The following is a 24,594-nucleotide window of genomic DNA, read 5'->3' as shown; positions in this document are numbered from 1 at the left end:
ACAGAAAATGGATGGATGGATGGATGAAACCTCTGGCTTGTTCATTAAGGATCTAAATCTACATCCTGATTTATGGAAAGCTGCCTATTATTTAAAGTGCTACACAAATGAAATTTAATCGAACCGAAGTAGAACAGGGAGATTGTTGGGTTAAATGTACTTGCTTAATTCAGGCGGTGTATATTTATTCTGCTGGAGTGTGTTACATACTGTAGGAGGAAGAAAGAAGGTGATACAGTATGTAGGGATAGTTGGTAAATCATCATCATCTCAGCTATTATCATCAGCGTTTAAAAAGGGTTTTTTATAAAATTAAGCAGGCATGACTGATTTAGATTTGATTCATTTGTACTATGCTGCCACTCATGTTGGGGCATGTTTTGTGGATTGCTGTGTATTCCTCTCTGAGAAAGACTCCCAATTAATCAGATTCCTTTATTTTAAATCATTTTTAAATACATTTTTAAAAATTCCATTTCTTACTACAGTTTCTCCTTTTCTAGCCATGTGTGCGTTTCTCTCTCTCTCTTTTATTTACAGATGGACAGGCTTTCTAAGTGCTCTCTCTCACCTGACACCACCTGTGAGTTGATGCTGGTCATGTTGACATTGCTCTGAGGCAGAGAGCAGGCTGCAATGCCTGAAGAGTTAACTGAGCTTGACACAGATGACAGTGAGGAAGAGGAAGTCTGCATCATATCCTATCAAAAAAAAAACCCAAAGGCGACAAATTTAGAGAAAGCAGAGATAATGTGAAGGGAGAGAAGATGAGGCGACAGTGTGAAGTGAGAGAAGATGAGGCGACAGGTCATTGATGATGTGTGCACTACACATTAACGCACTGAATACACTGTATTTCTCAAAACGTCCTCACGTTTGTGTGTTACCTGCTGTAGGCTGGTGTGTGACGGTGAATATGGGCCACCCAGGTCATTGCGTAGCAGATTGTCGCTGTGCATCTTAGTCTTGAGGCAAGTGATGTAGCGGTTGCAGAAGTCTTTACAGAGCTCGTTCACTTTCTCCAGTTCCAACAGGTGGATGCGTAACACCTGGATCGCCTTCACCATCTGAGACAAACAACAATGGTTTATCAGAAAAACCTTTGCAGAACCGTGCATGAGATTCCATGCATAAACATTAAGTTCATTTCATGACCATAATATTATTGTAAGGTTCTGTCTGGATTAAGAATGAATGGATACTAGAACCATATAATACTAAGGTTACCGTTCCAATTCAAGTAATAATAACATTGAGTCCTATAATAAACTTGTGTGTATGTTGTAGTTAGATTACCCAAGCCCAAAAATAACCAGACTAAGTTCTTTCAGTCAGGCAGAACATTTTGATTCATTGTTAAGGTAGTTAGCACTATGCAGGAAAGTAAATGGTCATGTTTTTTCTACAAATTTACATGGCAGTTTGATGGCTGAAAGTCTGATGGGTGAAAGCAGGAGCCCTGTTATTCTGTTATTCCGACATTAATAGCTCTCTTTCTAGCAAAAAAAAGTATAGTTCCACTATGATGTTCAAACAAATGAGCCTAAGGCAGGTGAAAAACTGATTACACAATGAAATCTGGCGCATGAGGAATTGGCTGCTTTGCTCTAGTACATGCAGTCTTCGCTCCAAAAAATTCTGTTGAGACTATCAGTTCTTTCTCATTCCTTCTTCTTCCAATTGGATGTAAATTAAAAAAAAAAAAAAAACGTGCATGCCTAACTCTCTGTTTCCCACAGATCGTATGCCTTCAAAGTCAGCACTCAAGGACAACGAAATGGACTAAAAAGCGCTTTGCCCAGGAAGAGATAAATCTGTCAATTACTGCAGCTCGTTCCGTCAGGGCACTGTGCCATCTTCTGCCTGGTGGAAGTGTGGCGAGGAAGGGGGCCCAGTGCCACTGGCCCGTCGTAAAGCACACAGATGCAGAGTTAATTGACTGAGCTTCACTAGTCGGCCGAGAGCCCTGGTAATGACGAACATTGACCTTTCCCCCACTTTCTCATTTGCCTAATTTCTAATTACTGCTAGCTGTCAGGCAGGGGAGAGAGGAGTTGGTGGGGAGAGAGATTGAGAATTAGGGCTCTAAATGAATATTGAATTAAAATATTTAAAGTTCTGTCATACCCCTAATTGCCTCTACCAGCAGGGGTTGCTGTAGCTGTAATAAAAATGTAGCAAATAGGCAGGAAATAGATTGTACAGCTTGTGAAGTAGATACACAGAGGTGTACGGATATACAAGGAAACATAAAGCCCCATCATACTGCAAGTATGGATTGAGATAGGATACCAGGTTGTCGAGTTCGGGGTCCTCGCTGAAGAAAGGCTTACGCTCCTGCTCCTGCTGGTGCACAAAGTTCTCAATGTCGACATCAAAGCTGGCTGAAGTGATGCACTCTGAGCCCTGTGTGGCCTGCTCACACTTCTCAAACAGCAAAGCCAGCAGCGGGAACAGTGGGTGCCTGTGGGGAACAGAGAGAGAGAGCAGGGTATAGCATTATCACTCACTACTAATGACAGAATTTCCATAACTGTGACCTTTCAAAAGAGAACAGAACATTTCTGGTCCCCAGAAAACACCAAAAATCTAAAACTGGTCTTGAAAATGATGTAAATAACATTTGTATGAGTTTATGGATGATGCTTTATTTGCGTCCATGTGCCTACATGTCAGACTTGTTTTTTGAGCAGATGATTACTATATACAGTATATATATCCACAAGAGGGCAGGTCAGAGCCAAACCAGCAAGTTTCCATATCAATCTAAAATGTTAGCAATTTCAGGCCAACTATGTATATTTGGCATGAAGCTGATATACAAACATGGACAAGCTTCTCTTTAAAATGTTCCACCATTGTGGTTGCTTTCATATGCTGTGTCTCAAATCACATACAGTACTATGACCTAAAATGAGTTAATAGTGAGTACCAATCTAGAAAATATTTAAATAGTACATATGACATACTTTTAGTTGTCTTTGTGGATGAGGTGTCGTAGACATGAACACTAACCATACTCTAAAGAAATGCATGTGATGTAAACAGTGCATTAAACATTGGTGTAGTGTCGCATCATGCTGCCCCACCACCTTTTATTTTGGGATTGCACCAGGATGACATGCAATGTTAGTTTCTGATGATGCGCATAATTAACACCAGGCAAAGAACATGATCACTGACCTAGAATCAGCCATTACTCGGATATATGTGCATTTTGTTAACAGTTCTTTACAGTTCCCTGAGATCCAGGTTATAACTGGGTACAAGCACCATAACTGACTAATTACTTTAGGTAAAACTGTCAAGTACCAAAATCATTTTACTAAAGTACACTTCAATAGAGGTGTAAATCAGGACAAGGATCCTGCAGGACCCAAGAAAAAAGCTATGGGAGAGGTGATCAGACAAGAAAGGCCATGTTGATTAACATGGAAGTGTACTGGACATGGCATGTTTATGTTCAACCACTCATTTTTCAGTAACTGCTTTATAATTGTCATTCTCATTGTGGTTTAAATTTTATATTTAAGGGGAAAAAATGAAATAAATTAGGAAATATTGCAGGCAAACAAAAATAATCACTACAGAAGTGGATGGGATTGGTAAAATTTTCTGTGGGAGAAGGCAGTATCACTGTAGATGTGGGTACACACACCTCTACACTGAAACTGCAGACAGGTTCTAGATATTAAGTATACAAGATTTTGTTAGTTTGGTGTTAAAGGATGGTCGGTATCAAGACATTTTTTTGTATTTAGAATAACATGGCTGTAAGTAGAAACATAAACTGGTCCCAGATTCTTACATATATCTATATAAAATACACTATATGGCAAAAATTTTGTGGACACCAGACCATCACACCCATATGTGCCATTTGAACATCCCATTCCAGATTTAGTCCTCCCTTTGCTATAATAAGCCCCACGGTTCTGGAAACGTTTTCCACTGGATTCTGGATTTTCTATTTTAATTAGTTATTAATCCACAGAAGCATTAGTTAGGCTCTGTGCAGGACACTTGAGTTCTTCTACTCCCCACTTGGTAAACCATGTTTGTGCACAGCAGAATTTGTCATTCTGGAACATGTTTTGGCACCTTAGTTCCAGTAAAGGAAAATTATAATGCTACAGCATACAAAGAAATTCTAGACAATTGTGTGCTTCCAACTTTGTGTCAACAGTTTGGAATGTGAAGGTCCACATATGTTTGGCCATATAGTGTATTGATTAAGAGATTTAGTACAGTAAACCTCTACTGTGAAAGGAAAGAACACTGATTGGTAATACATTCTGTAATACTTAACTGACACAGATGTTACCTGTCATTCCTAATGTCATACACTGTCATAACACTTGATGTCCAGTAATATAACAGTATTATGGTACCATTATCAGTAATTGCCATGATAGATGTCATAATGTTTGATCTCAACAGATTATGGCGTATGATTTTTCTTTTTTTTGCTTAGTTTACTTTAGTATGTGTATGGCACCCTGGATGGCAGGCCATGTACACACACATTCACACACTCATTCACACCTAAGGTAAATTTAGCCTAGCCAGTCCACCTACTGACATGTTGTTAGGTGGTGGAAGGAAACCAAAGAAGGAAGAGGAAACGCACAGGGAGAACATACACAAAAACAATGAGCAGTGACAGTAGTTCTATAAATTTTATTGTGTAGATTTCATAATACAAATGATAAAATGATCACAAATTACAAAGAAAGAAAAACATTAATTAATCATATAGTATATGCCATATTTAATGGGATTCTGGGATCTGTTGCGAACATATTACATCACACTAACCCCATGCTTTGTGTAAGTCTGTGTTGTCTTTGGAACCTGTTTTGCATTGATCGTGCTGTTTTCCTATTTTTATCCAGCTCACTCTCATCCGTGTCCTACAAACATTTCAAAAGCTCCACTGAATATAAGGACACTAGTGCAGAAACCTGTCATAGCAAAGTGTCACCATACATTTTCTTAGACTAATTTTCTTAGAATTATCTTAAGACTTATGTAACTTAAAATTTTCTATAATCAGTGTTACAACATTATAATGTATGTACTGTAACACCTGTTTAAGATGTACACGAATTACAGCACACTTAGCAAAAATGTGCATGACACAAGCTATCATGACATCAGTTACTGTGACTTTCATGACAATTAATCAGAAAGCTAACATAACATGTTACATTATTGGATGTCATATGACATATGACGAGTAAGGTTTCATATGTTATCCTTTTAAGGCCAAATAACTCGTTGGTACCTTAAATTTTTTCAGCCTTCTTGTTCAAACGTGGTATTGTACTGAAATTTAGTGTGTGTGCATTTCCACTTACAAGCTTGTTTCTCTAAACAATTATCTAATTAACTACTTATTTTCTGTTTTCACCACACACTTACCTGCTTAATAGCTAGAACCTGCCTGGCATTTCAGTGTACTGTAGTTCAACAGTGTTGGTATTTCCCATCTTTTTACTCAAAATTAGTATATTATTGGTCATTGGTTGCTTAGTTACTTGACAGTTTTTAGTTTGTCTAATTCATTTTGAGTGATTACCTTTATGTATTGGCATTGCAAATCCATCAGGGTTTTTTTTTTACTTGGTTTAACTACAATGGCCATCTTTGTGTAATGGCACACAACAAATTTTGGTTATACAGTTGTTTACAGAGACCTCAATATCTTGGCTCAGGATGGGCCTAGCTGATTTCTAGAGCATGTTGCACATTCATTTTCCTTAGACTTAGAACTTCAAATGAAATGCTCATGATTGCTCACAGTTCCAATGTATCAATTTTTAGTGTCAATTCATTATAGGAAGGGTTTGAGTCTCAGTCTTATTTTTTTTATAAGGTACCTAGGTAAGTACAGTGTGCATACAGAACATATCAGATTGAGACTTCTTTTTTATGGGAGCAAGAAAGGTTGAATATCTCTGGTAAGGACCAGATACAAACCTGAAATTTTCACAGAAATAAGTCCTCTACAGTAGCATTCTGCTGTAAAAATTATGATTTTGAGATTGGAGGTAAACTCTACAGGACAGTGGACCTCGTGGGTCAGATTTGAAGAATTTGTCCTGATCTATCATATTGGTACAGGTATACAGTTGGTATGCATGAATAGATTTTATCCAAATATGGAATTACAGTGTTCAGTTACGTGTTTTAAAAATGAACAGTGACATAAATAGAGCTGTGGTGTTGTTTCTCTTGTGATAACAGCAGTAAGTCACTACAGCTCAGAAGTCACTTGCTGCTTTTATACTGTACCACAGTACTTGTAGTACCACACACTTAACCAGTTAAAACATAGAATATGTACAAACAATTGGTTGTATTTTTTTAAACTCTGGAATACAAAGTGTGATACTTAATCTTGTGATGCTTGATGGATTTTATCTCTGTGAATCATTAAAACATTATTAATTTTATATTATGATTTTAGCATCTTGAGCCTGAGTTTATCCATCTGAAGAAATGTAGATTTTGTATCATTCTCACATTCTAAAAAAATAAATATATTCCTGTAGTAGATTTAGCAGAACCTGGCTAACATACAGTAGCACTGTAAAAGCCCATGTGTGCATGTATAAAAGTGTATGTACTCTGTGCTATGAGTCTTGGACTACAGAGGCATTGCAGCTGGGTGAGGAGATCCTGCTCCGGCTGTAACCCACCGCTCTCATTTGCAGCCTTTAATAGCCCGCTATATTAGACTCTAATCTGCCTGATCCCAATTTAATGCGGCTCCCTCCAGCCGGCGTGAGGTGAATACTAAACAGGCTTGCGCAGAGCACACAGACATTCTGCGCTCCCCCTGGGCTTGTATGGCTCTCCTCGACCGCACCAGCCACCCTTCCTCCCTCCTCTTCCCAGCCACAGTGCACCCTGGAGGCCATGGCTGCGTTTATCTCTCCCCATTCATCCCCTCTCAGCTCTGGATCATAACCCCAGCACAGCCTACAGCCAAAGGACGCACTCAATTTAACCCCTGGAGAGTTTTTTTTTCTCCTGACACTGAATTTTTGGACTTTAAAAAAGAACATACTTGGAACAAAAAAAAAAATATCATTACTCATTAAAAGCTGACATTTTGAGAACAAAAAAGGCAGGAAGGAATTGAATAGCTTTAGTATGTTGGAATGAATGGTTTACCACACATCTTTCTGTAAATTGCTTCCTGTACTTTCAGGAATCCTAAGGATCATGATCTGGGAGTTAGGGAGCCCTAAATAGCATTGCTAATATGTGGGTAATAATCAGAGCAGTACAAAAATAGCATTCTCATTAAATGGGAGAAAATCTTAATAACTGCATAGAACCGCAGTTCTATGTAGCAGAGTGCAAAGCAGATCTCCAGTGTTACAGATGTAACAACAAAATAAAACCACTTCATTTTAATATTTTACTCTCTCTCTCTCTCTCTCTCTCTCTCTCTCTCTCTCTCTCTCGCTCTCTCTCTCACACACACACACTCACACACACACACACACACACACACACACACACACACACACACACACACACACACACACACGCACACACACACACCTATCACTGAACACATACACAGCCTTACTGTTTATACTGACTACAGGTTAGGATTAACACAACATATCTCACACTAATTTTTTCTTTGACCCTAAGTGTCACACTGAAACACAACACACTATTGCTATTTAGACAAATTCTAAATCACTTATATAACTGACTCCTGAAACAACCAGTTCTCACTAAAACAGGCTCATTCATCCCAAAGCACTGAAATCTGCTTTGAGTTACTGTATAGTTGCTCCCAATCTTGTAGAAAAGTGTTTAATAGTCCAATTCTTTTAATTACGGAGCACGAGTTCAAATAAAAACCGATGCTCTAACCATAACCCTGCAGTTCAAGTCAATCAACGGTGTACGATGTGCTCAAGCTCCTGGTAAAAAGCCCAATACAGGCCATATCTGCAGTGCAGAGGTCTGGAGATGTACCTGCTCCTTGGGAACCATTACCATGCCCATATAAAGTGCCATTTACAGTGGCAGGAGTCAGCAGAATCACTCAAACTTGGATGCAGAAAAGAGACAGAACATCTCTCAATCCATACCTAAAAACTGGGATCCATTGTCTTCACATTGGAGACACAAATACATTATGTCCTATAAATACTCTAAATGCTATACATAATATTAAAAAGGTCTGTTTTTTTTAATGAACTGGTTTTTAATTTTTGCATTTTAGTACATGTCAAATTGAAGTGTAAGAACAAGTTTAGAAGAGCAGACTCCAGCTGAAACAAGAAAACCATGAACAAAATTTAACTTGAAAATGAAGCTGGTGTTTTTGCCCACGTTTGTTTGGCTAGCATGGTGGGCCACCCACAGGCTACAGGGAGATGGGGGTGCGCACACCCGGTGTGTTTGCCATCCTAATCAGGGCGAGCTACTGGCTGCTGCCTTTATTAAACCAAGTCTGAGATGCCCCCATGCTGAGACTGCTCCTCATACACACACACACACACACACACACACACACACACACACACACACACACACACACACACACACACACACACACTTTCATAGGCAAACTCCATCCCCCAGGCTACATGTCTGGAGCTAGGCTTGCACTAGAGGCACACACACACACACACACACACACACACACACACACACACACACACACACACACACACACACACACATACAGTGTTCACCTCATGGTTTATGAGAAACCCCTGCTGCTATATTTCAATCAATTGTACACTTTTCTTTCTGCCCTGTTTTCTTTTCTGCTTCTGTTTTTCTTTACTCTCTATCTGTCCTCTCCACCTCTCACTTGCTTTCTAGAGGGTAATGGCCCATAGTGATACCTGGTCAGGTCTCGCTGCCGCTTCACACACATAAAGAATTAAATATAGCAATGCAACACTAGAATCGAGAGAGAGAGAGAGAGGGAGAGAGAGAGAGAAAGAGAGAAAGAGAGAGAAAGAGAGAGAGAGATGGAGGAATGGGCTTGAGGTGAAGTAATTGTGGTGGTGGTGGTGGAGTCCCAACTGTCCTATTGTGCTTTTATTATACAGGCTGATGAAGTAAGTTTGCTGGCAGCGTAATAAGCATTCTCATTGCAACAAATGGACACTGAAGTTGCTACATCATATTCTGCAATGAAAGCAGAGGTGTAGCTATGGAGAATTTCTGGTTTGAATGCCCTTAAATATTTTATGACAATTCCAAATGCTTATTAGTGGGATGTTAACATAATATACATACAATGAAGCTGATTACATACATGTCAGCATTGTCCTGAGCAGTAACTGTGCTGTAATGATGTTCAGAAAAGGTCAAGAAATAATCATTATGATTAGATATTTAACCTCCCCAAATGCCAAATAAATGAGTCCCATAGCTTGTAAAACACATTTTATTGGTTACCAGCTGCACATGTTGAGAAACTGTATTAACCAATCATGATCGTGCATTTTCCCATTTCTGTTTGAAAGCTATACTTTGACTAGATGGATATAAAAATGGCAGCTGATAATACTGGAGGTTTTACTGCAGCAGGAAGAAAACAATGAGTAGATCTAGTTCTATAAGTCATTTGCTCCCTATTAATATAATTTTCCAGCATTAAATGTAGTTTATAGGAGCATTATTAATATGGACAAATTGGCCGATGCTAATTGGTGGATGATTGTGCGTCAAATAATAAAAAATCATGCCATCACAGCACCTACTACTATCTGGCACAAAAAAATGCAGTAGCATGTCACACTTATCCATATACTTATCCATAGTAATTATACCGATCACACAGTGAATTTATTTAGTAAATTTTCTCATCTCCCCCTGATATTAATTCCTGACTGCCACTGAATGAAAGTGTGCAACACTTTTGTCATTATGTGCAATAAGAAAGGTGTGAAAATAAAGGATGTACTGGGAAAAATCAAAATATGAACGCTATGTAATTTCTAAGAATGCTCTTTCAAACATGGCTTCATAATAAAGATTTGCTCTGCCCAAGTCATATTAAGGTTAAAGTTAAGGCTTTTATCACATATGGCTAATTCCAAAATAAATTTGGAACAAGAACATGTGACCTGCACATATTCACAGAAAAGTGTTGCCACCCACATGGAGTAGACAACCAGCCTTGCTTAGAGCATCTCTACTGGCCTCTGCAAAATGTTAATTATAAAGGCTGCACATATTGCAGAGCATTTAATCCTATGCCTAGAGCACCAAACCAAATGCAATTTACCAACTTAACATATTAATAGAACAGTTTCATGCCACACTGTCAAATGTTAATATTGGGAAAAATCTGATTTGAATCTTTAGTCATGTCACATGTGAGCAATATCAAATGTTATTCTATATGTTTTGTCTTTTCATTTGCTATTCAAAGTGATTGTAATATACACACCTGAGCATAAGTGGTATAAAGTTACACTGATATATCAGGCAGTACTGAGACTGTGACCAAGTCAAGAGGCTGTTATAACATAGGCGTAACCACCTGGCTGCGGCAATTTAGTGATTTTGATGGTGCACAAATCTTGACCGCAAAAGTGTAGCGCAAGCCATTGGATGCTGCGCACTGAATGGCAGCAAGAGCTGTCTGGCAGTGAATGTAAACAGACTTTATGGTGCATTACCACAGCTGGGAGCTTCTGCTTCACCGCTTCCCCTTGTGCTATCAAATTAAAAGCACTCCTTATGGAGCACTATAAGCTATGCTGGTACGGCTGCCGGTGCCGGTACTCTAGACTTTGCTTTACGAAAGTCTCTCTCTCTTTCTCTTTCTCTCTCTCTCTCTCTCTCTCTCTCTCTCTGTCTCTCTCTCTCAACTCTTTCTCTCCTACTTGTTCTTTCCTTATGAATCCCTACATCCACTGGAGTTTGATGAGAACCAGCATGACGGTGCACTCTGAGTCCCAGAATCGTCATGCAATGCAAATACACTCTGTACCAGAATAGAAGGATGGGAGAGAGAGAGAGAGAGAGAGAGAGTGAGAGAGAGAGAGAGAGAGAGAGAGAGAGAGAGAGTTAGAGAGAGAACAGTGCCAGAGGTGGTGAATATTAGTGAATATAAACACCATGCAGAGAATAACACTGAGCCATCTGCAGGTGGCTATATATACACATCCAAAACACGCTGCCTAAACACCATGCAATAACACAGAAAGAAGTTAAGTTGGACTGTAAATACTGCACAGCAGAATATTACCGTTTATCTATATTGAATAAATGGCAATGCTATTCTTCTTTTTTTTTTTTTTTTTGGCCTCACTTCAGCAAAGCATACATGGACTGTTATAATGCTGTATATTTGACTTTTTACTTTTTCCAAATCTGACACTAAATCTGAACACACTGTTTTATTAAGAGCATGGAAACTCGTTAAGATAATTACTGTATCACACTTCTATTCCACAGTTAATAATTAAGCAATTCTAGTCGGAGAAGAGTCGAAACAACACTACACACCCACAAACAGTAAACAGTGCCATACACCCACAAAGCTGGAAATTAGAGCAATGAGAAATTCAAGCGCTTACACTACGTTTAAAGCGAAAACAACCCGTCAATATAAATTACACTGCCACCAGATGCCTGAAGTATTACAGCAACAATCAAAGTAAATATGAAGTTTTGTTACTCTGTTTGTTACTCTGATTTACCTGTTTTCACATGCATCTTATTCAACTGTCCAAACGTCTTGGTCCACCTCCTGAAATATATATATATATATATATATATATATATATATATATATATATATATATATATATATGAGAGCTTTCTCTTATAGAGCCCCACAGTTATGGAACAGCCTTCCAATTAATGTTCGGGACTCAGAGTCCCGAACAGTAAACTCACAGTGTTAAACTCACAGTGTTTAAGTCTAGGTTTAAAACGTATTTGTTTACTCAAGCCTACCATGACTAGACTTTCTGTTACACTAAGCACAGTCCTAAAAATCTCTTCTCTACCTCTCTCCTTCTGTCGAGCCACACACGATTTTATGGAGATGCTAGAGATCCTGATCCTTTCTGCTCTCCGGACCTGCCTGATCCGTTTCGGATGTCCTACCTCTGGATGGAGCTCTCATCTACTCCAGTTCCAGATGGACACACTCACTGTGGTTGCTGGGACTATGGCTGCTTCTAAGGCCAAACAGACCTCATTTAAATACATAATGACCTTTTTCACACTGTCTGTTGTTACCCAGATGAGGATGGGTTCCCTTCTGAGTCTGGTTCCTCTCAAGGTTTCTTCCTCTTAACATCTTAGGGAGTTTTTCCTTGCCACCATCGCCACCAGCTTGCTTAATTGGGATATATTCGCACATTTAAAATCGGTATACCGTGTTTATATGTTTCTGTAAAGCTGCTTTGAGACAATGTCTATTATAAAAAGCACTATACAAATAAAATTGAATTGAATTGAATTAAACTAGCACAAAGCATTTACTAAAGATTAAATGAATCCTCAATAATTATTTTATTACACTGGGCATGAGGGTAACTGTGAGGGATCAGACTAGAAACCCTGGAGCTGTAAGGTGACAATGCTTCTTACTGCAACACTGTGATTACACATGAATGAAATACAAACAGCTCTTGGTAGTGGACTAAGACATTTGTATCCTACTGTTTGTAAAGTAATGTAATTGACTCTCTCTGAAACAGACCTATTTATCATTCTTTAAGTTTACCTCCCATTTTCATGGTGGAGGTGGTTACAGGCTGACATGGTCAGTCTAGACTTTTTTTTATTACCAGCCACAAACTCTGTCTCTTCCTGGAGGATTCCCAGATCTTCCCAAGCCAACTGTGACATACAGTATATTCTCTCCATTGCATCCCTGGAGGCTCTAAGCTCTAAGGGTAATAAGTATGGGGTAGCTATCAAAGATGCCACCTCAACTGGTTCCTCTCAATTTGGCAAAACAACGGGTCTACTTTGAGGCTCTCCTGGATTGTCAAGGTCTTCATTCTGTCACAGCGAATATGCCTGTGGAGGAATCTGATTTCTGCTGCCTGTATTTGCAACATTATTCTTTTGGTCACTACCCACAGCTTGTGGCTGAGGATAGAGCTTTATAGCTGAGGATAGAGACACAGACTCATAGAGACATGGCTGGTAAACAGAGAGCTTTATCTGAAACAGACCTGCATATTGTTCACTTTAGATGTACAGATAGAACAAAACTGTTCATCTCAGTATATGCTCTGGTTAGCTGGAGGATAACCAGCCGGCCTTTTCTAGTCAGAGTTAATATTTGGCACCAGGTCAGGATGATCAAAATAAGTAGAAAATGATAGCTGTTGTTTTGCCCAAAGACATTCAAAGCATTTATGACATGTCATAAAGGATGTACACACACACACACACACATGTACACACACTTTTTTTGTCTGAAAAACCAATGATAGACAGGAGAGAGTATGAGACTGAGCATGTGCGTGTGTACGTGTCTGCATGACTGAGAGATTCGGGAGAGAGAAGAATGGAAGTGCAGTGTGTGTGTGTGTGTGTGTGTGTGTGTGTGTGTGTGTGTGCGTGTGTGCGTGTGTGTGTGGGTGTGTGTGTGCGTGTATGTGTGCGTGTGTGTGTGTTTGTGTGTGCCTGTGTGTGTGTGTGTGTGTGTGTGTGTGTGTGTCTAGGCCGAGTTTGTGCTTCCAGGCTGCCTCAGGCAGGCTGCTCACATCAAAGGCAGCACTCTTTCTCTAGAGGAGCTAAGAGATCCTGCCTCAGGCCTGCCCAGGCCTTCACACACTCGCCTGAGGGCCTAGCGGCTCTCCTACAACGCTACCACACACTGTTAATCACAGCCAGCTCTGCAGCCCTCACACACTCATAGGATCATGCATGTGGGATACTATGTTATGCTTGTGTCAACGAACCACTGTGTTATAATGAACCCGGGCAAAGTTACGAATGAAGCGTTAACTATTAAAACAGCCAGAGCAAAATGTATTATTGAGTCTTTGAATGAAGTAAGAAAGCATGTTTAATGCAAGCATTCTGTTCTTCACACTGTGTAAGCATGAACTTGTGTAGATATTGATTTGCTATAAGTTGTAGGTAACTGTGTTACATTAATTGTTTGCATATGAATTTCAAGAACTGTAACTTGAAATAACACTGTAATTAAAAAGTGGTTAATGTTAATTGCTTCGTTTCTGCTACTATAAAATGAGAAATACTATAATTTCATGGAAGAAATAAAACATCTGTGAAAACATCTATATAAAAAAAAATGAAGGTTTGAACCAGCAACAGGCTCATGGTGTGCAAGACTCATAGATGTGCGTGGGTAGCAAAAGCTAGCCTGTATGGTCCGATCCCACAGAAAAGCTATTGTAGCACAAACTGCTGAAAAAGGTAATGCTGGCTATTATAGAAAGGTGGCTAATCCCTGTCCACTGCCAAAAGGGACTACAATGGGCACGTGAGCATCAGAACTGGACCATGGAGCAATAGAAGAAGGTGGCCTGGTCTTTTGTTTTACATCATGTGGACAGCCAGGTGTGTGGGTGTGTGTGTGGGTGTGTGTGTGTGTGTGTGTGTGTGCATCTCTTACCTATGTTAAGAAGGCAAGCCAGGCAGCGTGATGCTCTGGGCAATGTTCTGCTGGGAAACCTTGGGTCCTGGCATTCATGTGGATGTTACTTTGACATGTACCATCTACCTAAATATTGGTGCAGACCAAGTACACCCCTTCATGGCAACAGTATTCCCTAATTGCAGTTGCCATTCGGATGGATCAGGATGTTTTTTCCCCACGTTGTAGTTCAAACGCACAGAGATCGAAAATTTCTTAATTCCAATACATTTATTCTGACTAATCACTTCCAAGTTAAATCAAACACAGTAACAGTTGCTCAACTCTTCCCCCTTTAACTAGTTCTGCTTGGTGGGAGGGAGATCTCAGTGTTTTATAGTACTTGCAGTTGAAATTCACCTCACAAGCAACAGAAATGTCTGCAAACTACCCAGTGCTGCTTTAAACTTTAAAATTTACTGAGCAATATTGATTGACAAAGCTGGATAAATTCGCCAGAAAAGTATTATATGAGTTTCCCACAGCTGCTATTATCACGCTGCTCTTTATATTTCAGATTTCCATGAACCACCATGTTTCCATTAAACAGGAGTTTGATCTCACCTGTAAACAGCCCTTTTGTCTGACTCCAGCTGGGCCTGTGGGTCAAGGGTCACGCTGAGCGGGGTGGCCCCTGCGCCTGACGACGCTGAGATGTGGACCTGCTGGGCCTTGGAGTTCTGTTGCGCAGTGCCCGTCATCTGTGGTGAGAGACACAACACAGCACCTCAGGCTAAACACTAGTCCTACATATCCACACTTACACCAGAAAACCTCACTTAGTGTTCCTAAGCTCTAAATATTACAGTAATACTGCGCATGCTCTTACTGGATCACTGCCAGTTGCTGTCGTTTTATCAGATTAGGTTTTGGGCCGCATCAAGTTTGATCATTTCAAATGGATTAAGACTATTTATCCAGTACAAGAGGGAATATGGGCACAGTAATCTGGTTTGCAATCACTTCTAAGAAGAAAGGAAGAAAACAGATGTTCCATCTTTTTTTTCTCTCTGAAAAGCTCAAGGCATAAACTAGAATAAAACGCTTCTCAATGTGCACACTTATTCAGAGAGCTAATGTTTCAGCCTCTGTGTCCCGAATGGACAATATAACATCACTGACAGCGGCATATGGTCTAATTAAATCGTAGAAGGTAATTTTCAACACTCGACCCCTAAATTTTAATGTAGGTCAAACTTAGCATTAAAAACTACTTTTCTTTTCACATAAATCTGCAGTACAAAAGTCTCCACCCTTTCTTGCCTGTTGCCAGACCTGTTGTCGAATGCAGGAAGACATCTGTTTATCAGGAGTTACTTTGCTTGTTTACGATGCTCTCGTCCTCCACTCACTCCACTTCCTTCCTGCCCTCTTTCTTTTTCTCTCTCTCCTGATGAGGTTCTGAAAGCAACGCCCCCTCCCCCCAATCCACGCTGCCTGGGTTTTTTATGGGCTTTGGTGGGTGGGTGGGTGGATTGATGGGAGCGGAACGGGAGGGGTTTCCTGGGTGCTGGAAGTCTTAATCCTAGCCTCAAATGGGAAATAAATTAGCTTCTTCACACTTAACTAGCTCTCATTTGCATGTCTCCATCAGAGTGCTGCGTTCCACTCTCCCCCAGAACTAATCCTCTGGGTATAGGGATGCACTAGTTAGACAACGAAGAGGAGAAAGAGGCGAGTGATGAGGTTTTCTCCCTCAAGAACAAAGTAGGTGATGACCCGATATAGTAAACTTTGTCCGTGACTACAGGCTCCTTGCCTGGATTTGATGTCAGGTTTCAGTCCTTGAGAGCCACAGCTGTACATAGTCTAGCATTCTACCTCATTTAACACACTCAATTCAAGTCATCAGCTAATTACCCAGGGCCCTCATGAGTTGAATTCAGTGTGTTTGAATAGAGAAGCACTCATTTGTGCAGGGTTGTGGCCCTCCAGGACCTGAGATTGACACATGTGATGTAGCAGGGTAGAGGAGCTGTAATCCTTCTCATTTGTGTCTAACAGAGTTAGCATTATAGCTGTGAAGTAGGCTTGGCCTGGAAAATACTGTATGTGAGAATTCCAGACCTGACCTGAGACACTTCGGAGCAGATCAAAGGTTATGGACATATAAGCATATTTTTAAAAAAGGCTAACACAGAAATGCAAAGAACAGCAATGTTTATGGTTTGAAAATAGCCAAGTAAGGCTGATACAAGGTTTCTGGAAACTGAACTGAAATTTCCCCTGTGCATTTTAATGCTGATGTAAAGCAGAGGGTTTTGACTTCAAAATGTTTTTACTCCATTTTCCTCTCCAATTCTGGTGTTTTGCCAGTTCCCACCCACTGTCTAACCCTCCCCAATCACACGACATCACACAACGAGGGAGAGGGAAGGCTAGCACGTGCTTCCTCCAAGAGACTTGAAGCCAGCCATTGCGTCTTTTCAAACTGCTGCTCATGTTCTCCATTGAAGGAAAGTGAAAGAAAAACTGCCCTCTTTCACATACATGACTGACACATGATGCACATGATTGGCAAGTGTCACTGTGCTTGACAGGAGAGAGAGAGTATGCCATCTCTCCCATCCAGATGCATGACCAATTTTGCATGATCAATGCCACAGATTTTTTTTTTCTGTTATGCAAGCTCATGAATTTTTGGTAACAGTTTTGGTAACACTTTAATTAAGGCCAATGCTCTCAGGCCTGCATGACCATGTTTAATTCCTTAAATTAAAAAAAAAAAAAATCCTTAAAATTCCTTAATTTCTTTATGACATCAGCCTACATAAAAATTTTTAAGACTTATTTATAAAGACTGCTGTTGTCTCTTTTGATTTTAAGTTGCTATAACCCGCATGCGAACTTCCAGATTTTTGTTATGGCTATGTTATGACTTCATGAGAACTGATATTGCAGCTCAACATACCTCTGGCCTCTAAGTCATACCTCTGGCCTCTCAGTTTCATATTTATGCTTATACATTTTTTTAAAATAAAATAATGTTATGTATGTTTTTTGCAACAGAGATGTTTTCATGAATTCTAACATATGTGTATCAGCAGACTCGACTGTTATCTGTCATATATCAAGGAGGTAACTCTGGACTTCAGTTCCCATCAGCCACTGCACTGTACTACATGTCACATGACCACCTGCACCTGAATCACGTTTCTGTTAATAAGCACACCTATACTATATATATATATATATATATATATATATATATATATATATATATATATATATATATATATATATATATATATATATATAGCATTGTTTGCACTGCTTCTCTGTCTTACGTTTGTCTTACGTTTGTCTTAGACCAGTGTGTTCCATGTTACCGTATTTTGATCTGGTTAATTTATGTTTAGTTTTTGCCACAATATTATGCCAAGTTGTCTTAGTGTCTTTGTTTTGTTGTTTGTTTGTTTAATAAACTTTTTGAAAATCTGCGATTGCTTCCGCATCAACCTTGAAACATGACATTATCAAGGTAACGTAAAGGAAAAATTCATCCAAAATTGCTTGCATGTCAATATTTATAATCAATATTTGATCTTTAGTTGTGCAAACTATTTCTTTTCTGATTAAGAATTTTTGATCATTTTTGAGTTGACATTTTTAGTTTAAACTGGTTTTATAGAAAAGTTTCACTTGGTTTAATGGTTTTCTAGTGGGGCTATTGGGAAATCATTTCTACCTAATAACCAGTGCGTCAGAGCTCTAGTCCTTTGGCCCAGCTCTCTCATCTCCTCATCTGTATCCCAAAGATTTCATGCTAAAACTGCCATCTTTAATGAAGACCGTTGGAGTTGTCATTTCATAGTTCACTAACTAGTTTAGCTGAGTCTCTGTCGTAACTCAGCATAATTGTATCTGTAGCTGCATTACATTCTGGTACTTTGGGTCCAGCGTTTGCTGTCTTCACTATGTCTGCGTTTTATTTCTAGTCAATATGTCAATAACCTGTTCATTATCCCCTTCTGTTTGAAATTGGTGGCTTTTTTATCTTGTATTAACAATTCTAACAACAAAACAACAATGCACCCACAATGTGCTAACCCACCAAACACATCACAAATATTTCAATATAAACATTTAATTGGTTTCACTGTAGAGCTTTTTTTTTTTTTTAAAAAGAACTGATAGAAGCAGTATTTTACAAAAAGTGCTATTGTAAAAAGGCTTTATAAGTGCACATAGGTTTATATTAGTTGTCATAAGAGTATGACACTGATGGAGCCTTATGATCTCTACATTTATCAAAATGTTAGCCAAGCTTTTAGTAAACAAAAGAATTTGGAGCAACTGTTAAAATGAAGATTGAAACAGTTTTATTCAGTTTATTCAGTTATATTTACTATTTTTTACTATTTACTGGAACATACATTAGAATACAAATTGTGATCATATGATCACAATTTATTGACCCAGACGAACAGTAACTGGTAAGTGTTTCTTTCTAGATTTTGACACTAGTTTTAGAACCGATAGTCAGATAGAAGCTGTAACTGCGCTTCCTTGTTGCTACGAGCTGTATACACATTGCTAGATTAAAGCTAATTCTGGTATTCATATTTGGTTTCGGTCAGGAGTCGCTCGTTCACGCGAATACTCTTTGTTTTGCTAATTAAAGAGGCGTGCTCAGCTGTGAAACACAGCAGTATTTAATAATTAAGAAACGCTGAGGTGGAAGCATCAGCCCTTGTCGTGTGAAGACCGAGCTTGTGTAAAGACCTGCGAGTCTACTTGCGCGAGTCCACCGAGCAAGGACACAGACAAGACACCACACGTGCTGCCAAGTATACTTTTTTCTACCTTTATTACTCTTGCTGTTTACCTGTTTACACAGTTACTAACATGTGTCATCAGTTTATCCATGTTATTTGCCACAGGCGCAGACTGCGGCATACTCCCAGAAAAGTACGCAACTTGGACAACCTACGCTCTCTGAATGTGGCCTCTGCAGATTCCCTCTCATTCTCTATAGGACTTTGGAACTGCCAATCTGTTGTCAACAAGGCAGATTTCATTCCTGCCTTTGCAACCCACTCAAACCTCAGTGTGCTGGCTCTGACTGAGACCTGGATCCATGCTGAGAACACTGCCACACCTGCTGCCCTAGCCTCCAACTTCAACTTCTCCCATACCTCACGTCCCAACAGACGAGGGGGTGGTACAGGTTTGCTTCACTCCAAACCATGTAAATTTACCTGTATTTCTCCCTCTTGCTCATACACTTCCTTTGAATTTCATGCTGTTACAGTTACTGACCCTGCCAAAATGCACTTTCTTGTTTACCGTCCTCCAGGTCAACTGGGGAAGTTCATCAATGAATTTGACATGCTACTGTCCACCATCCAAGATGATGGAACTCCTCTTCCGGTCCTTGGTGATTTCAACATTCATCTAGACAAGCCACATGCAGCTGACTTTCTTGCTCTCCTTCCCACATTTGACCTCAAGCAGTTCACCACACCAGCAACCCACAAAGCCGGCAAACAGCTCGACCTCATCCTCACACGTAATTGCACCACACACAATCTTCTCATTACTCCTCTCCATACCTCTGACCATTTCTTTATCTAGTCCTCTATTTCTCTCCCCTCACCCCCTTCACTGTCTCCACCCTCTATCTCTTTTTGTCACAATCTTTGCTCCCTTTCCCCCCTCACATTTCTCTTCTGTTGTCACAACCTTACTTCCCTCTGATAGCCACCTCTCCTCACTTGACTTAAACACCGCAACTGACATGCTATATTCCACCCTAACATCTTCTCTTGACAGCATCTGCCCCCTAACCTCCAGACCTGCTCGCACACCACCCTCTAGCCCTTGGCCCTCAGAAGCTCTGCGTAACAACCGGGCCAAACTAAGAGCATCTGAAAGGAAATGGCTTAAATCTAACAACCAACTAACTGACCTAACCAATTACCAGACACTTCTCTCCTCTTTTTCCAATAGCATCTCCATTGCTAAAGCCACATTCTACCAAGAGTAGATTGGTAGCTCTCCCAACACCTGCACTCTCTTCAAAACCTTTTCCTCTCTTCTCTGTCCCCCTTCTCCCCCTTTCCCTACCTCTGTCACTGCAGATGACTTTGCCACTTTCTTTTCCAACAAGGTTACATCAATCAGGAACCAGTTCTCAACACCAGTTACCCCACTGCTTAAAAAACCGTCACTTAACCCTGCTGTAGTTGACAACTACAGATCTGTTTCCCTCCTCCCTTTTCTTTGCAAAACTCTTGAAAGAGCCGTTTTGAATCAACTCTCCAATTTTCTCACACAGAACAACCTCCTGGACACCAAGCAGTCTGGCTTCAAGAGCAACCACTCCATGGAGACTGCTCTGCTTTCTGTCACTGAAGCCTTATGACTACCAAGAGCAACCTCTAGATCATCTGTCCTCATCCTACTTGACCTCTCTGCTGCTTTCGACACTGTGAACCATCAGATCCTCCTGTCAACTCTCTCCAGCCTGGGCATCACTGGAACGGTTCTGTGCTGGGTGGAATCCTATCTCTCTGACAGATCCTTCAAGGTATCATGGAGGGGAGGTATTTCTGAAACTCAGCAACTCACAACTGGCGTTCCACAGGGGTCAGTTCTGGGTCCACTCCTCTTTTTTTATCTACACTACATCTCTAGGGCAGGCGATAGAGTCTCATGGCTTCTCATATCTTTGCTATGCTGATGACACCCAGCTCTATTTGTCCTTCCAGCCTGACAATCCATCCGTCTCTGCACGCATCTCTTCTTGCCTGTCGGACATCTCGGCCTGGGGTGAGGGAACACCATCTTAAGCTCAACCTGGCAAAATCTGAGCTTCTCGTCATCCCAGCCTGTCCCTCAATCAACCACAACCTCACTGTACAGCTCAGTTCAACCACACTCAAGCCAACCAGGACAGCCAGGAACCTTGGGGTGATTCTTGATGACAGCTTGACCTTTACAGACCACATCTCAACAACTGCACGGTCCTGTAGGTTCATCCTGTACAACATCAAGAAAATCAGACCCTACCTCACTGAACAGGCTACACAGATACTAGTCCAGGCTCTTGTTATCTCAAAACTGGATTACTGAAACTCACTACTTTCGGGCCTCCCAGCCAGCTCCATCAAACCCCTTCAGATGATTCAGAATGCTGCAGCACGCCTCGTCTTCAACCAGCCCAAGAGAACCCATGTCACACCCCGCTTCCTCTCCCTCCACTGGCTTCCTGTAGCCGCCCGCATCAAATTCAAGGCCTTGATTCTCACCTACAAGACCTTGTCTGGAACAGCACCCTCCTACCTCAACTCTCTCCTGAGGGCTTACGTTCCCTCACGCAATCTGTGATCAATTAGTGACCAACGCTTAGTAGTTCCTACTCAGCGTGGCTCGAGGTCCCTTTCCAGAACCTTCAAACCAACTGTTCCTCAGTGGTGGAATGAACTTCCAATCTCAATCTTTACCACAGAATCTCTCACCATCTTCAAAAACAGCTAAAGACCCACCTCTTCCATGAACAACTAACCAACTCATTAAAAAAAAAAAAAAATTGCACTTACACCTCTACTCTGTACACTTTGCTTCTTCTGGAACTTAATTAATGGATCTTGTATGGTAGCACTACTTGTATTGTTCTCTGGTTGATATATTGCTTTGTTTGTATTTTCTCATTTGTAAATCGCTTTGGATAAAAGCGTCTGCTAAATGAATAAATGTAAATATGAGCCCCTCACTCGCCCTAAACCAAGTACAGACATCATCTTTCATTGATTAGCTTAATTTATTAGGAAGATTATATGATATTTTCTATAGACAATATGGGTGGTATTATTAGGGGCCAAACACCGAAAGTGCATAGGCAACTGTTTTCGTTAGTGTTCTTTCTTCTTCATCTTCTTCTTCTTACGCTATTGGGTCTATGGCAGCACATATAACTGCTTGGGGGAAAGTTATGAAATTTGGGACACAAATAGGACAGTCTCACCAATAAGCAGAGCAATGCTGGAGTCTCTACCTCAAACCTTCGAGTGCTACCAACAGCTCAAAGTTGCACTCATGTTTATGCTAACTTTTGAACCATAAGGGCAAAAAAATAGAAACAAAATTCTTTGTTCCTCTGATTCCTTGGCTCAAGACCATTCAACTGCACCCTATGACATCATATTCCATCATGAAACTTCCACCATTGTGAATTTAAAAACAAAAGCCCTACTTTTTCGAACTACTCCTCCTAGGCAGTTTGACCGATTTTCACCAAAATTGAATCAGATCATCTTCAGACCATGCTGGCAAAATGTTATCAAAAGCTTTTTGATAGACCCAACTGTTCTCATATAGCACATCAACAAATTCGACAAAGAGTACGCCAAAATGGACGTAAGGCTGTATCTCCGCAACAGTTTGGCATATTAAGATGAAACAAAGTACCTGAAATTGCAAGCATGATCTGTAGCACTACCTAGTGGTCATGAGATATAAAAAATGGCTAATTAGCTTATAACTTCTGAAGAGGTTGACCAAAAATCACGAGACTTGTCTCAATAGATTTGGTACAGCATACCAAATGGGACCAATTTTCCCCTGTTAGCCATTTTGTGTCTGCCATTTTGAATTTTGTAGTAAAATGCTATATTTTACGAATGCATTGGTGTATCGTTACCAAACTCTGTATGTGTCATCAGCACCATGCTCTGAAGTCAAGAAGTTTCAAAATTCAAAAGAAGTATAATGAAATTTAAAAAATGCGAATAGCTTTTGAATAATTTGTCTATTGTAATGATAGTGGTCTTGATAGAATGTGTGAGTCATGCTGAAAACAATGATACTAATTATGCCATAGTCGATCGAACTTCCTGTCCGCCATTTTGAATTTCGTTGAAAACCTACTTTTTTTAAATCCTCCTAGACCGTTGGCCCGATTTTCACCAAATTCAATTCAGATCATCTTCAGACCATGCCAACCAAAAGGTTTCATGAGCTTTTTAATATACCAAACCATTCTCATTTAACGCATCAACAAAATGATGGCATGATGCCAAAATTAATCTGAGGCTGTATTTCTGCAATGTTTGGCATACTCAAAACTAAATTTTGTATGTGGCATTGACACACCTCCCTGACCACACCACATCAATTTGGTGACAGCGCCACCTATTGGACAAACATGATAAGCAATTAAATCATATAACAATTGATTGTATTTATGACCTTTCAATCATTTTGCTTACAATCATATACAAATGTCTGAAATTGCTCTTTTTCCCCCCCAGTTGTTCTTGATGTTCCCTGCCATGCTTGTTTAGCTCCTCATTTGGCCTCTTTCATGCTTGGCCCCTTAATTGCTGCTTGCAGCTATATTTATTATTATTATTATTATTATTATTATTATTAATAATAATAATAATAATAATAATAATAATAATATAAATTGTTTGAAGACTGACCTGTTGGCTCTCTTGATAGGATGGTGGAGGGACGCTCTGTGTGGCCATCATTGTCAGTGCTGGTGCTGGAGGCACATGTTGCATCATGGGAGAGCTTCACATGGAGACCCTGCAAGAGACAAGTCAATGCCAGATCAGTATCACATCAACAAACAATAATACAGAAAGTGAGTGCTTAAGGGTCAAAAAAGGTCAAATAATTGGTAACAAACTATTGGATTTGGAAGCCAGTCATTGGTGGAGCAAAAAGTGAGTTCAACAGGCTATTTATCTGAAACCTGTCCAATGCAGTCAGGATTCAGGAGTCACCACCAGGTGCTGATGTATTTATGAAAGAGCTGTGCTTACAGATATCTCTCTCTCTCTTTCTCTCTCTCTCTCTCTCTCTCTCTCTCTCGCTCTCTCTCTCTCTCTCTCTCTCTCTGATCACACCTTCCACAAATGTTCTAAAACTGAACATTAGGCTTCATGTAAGAACGTAGATTCTATGGCTATGTTCACACTGCAAGCATTATTGCTCAATTCCGATTT

At 40.1% G+C, this 24,594-nt stretch overlaps 1 protein-coding gene across 6 annotated transcripts in view; it reads right to left on the bottom strand.

The window, feature by feature from the left end:
• Positions 1–24,594, bottom strand: part of pknox2 (pbx/knotted 1 homeobox 2) — an 82,018-nt gene that overhangs the window by 6,894 nt on the left and 50,530 nt on the right. For all 6 annotated transcript variants that reach the window (XM_053686895.1, XM_053686892.1, XM_053686894.1 and 3 more), the window contains exons 3-7: positions 24,064–24,172; positions 15,200–15,336; positions 2,293–2,464; positions 888–1,067; positions 572–701 (exon numbers count right to left, since the gene is read on the bottom strand). In XM_053686895.1, coding sequence (XP_053542870.1) covers positions 572–701; positions 888–1,067; positions 2,293–2,464; positions 15,200–15,336; positions 24,064–24,150 — 706 coding nt within the window. In that variant the 5' untranslated portion in view covers positions 24,151–24,172. The remainder of the gene's footprint in view (positions 1–571; positions 702–887; positions 1,068–2,292; positions 2,465–15,199; positions 15,337–24,063; positions 24,173–24,594) is intronic.

This window comes from Ictalurus punctatus, chromosome 16 (assembly GCF_001660625.3).
Source record: "Ictalurus punctatus breed USDA103 chromosome 16, Coco_2.0, whole genome shotgun sequence".
NCBI classification, from domain to species: Eukaryota; Metazoa; Chordata; class Actinopteri; order Siluriformes; family Ictaluridae; genus Ictalurus; species Ictalurus punctatus.
This window is presented reverse-complemented; position numbering and strand designations above follow the sequence as displayed.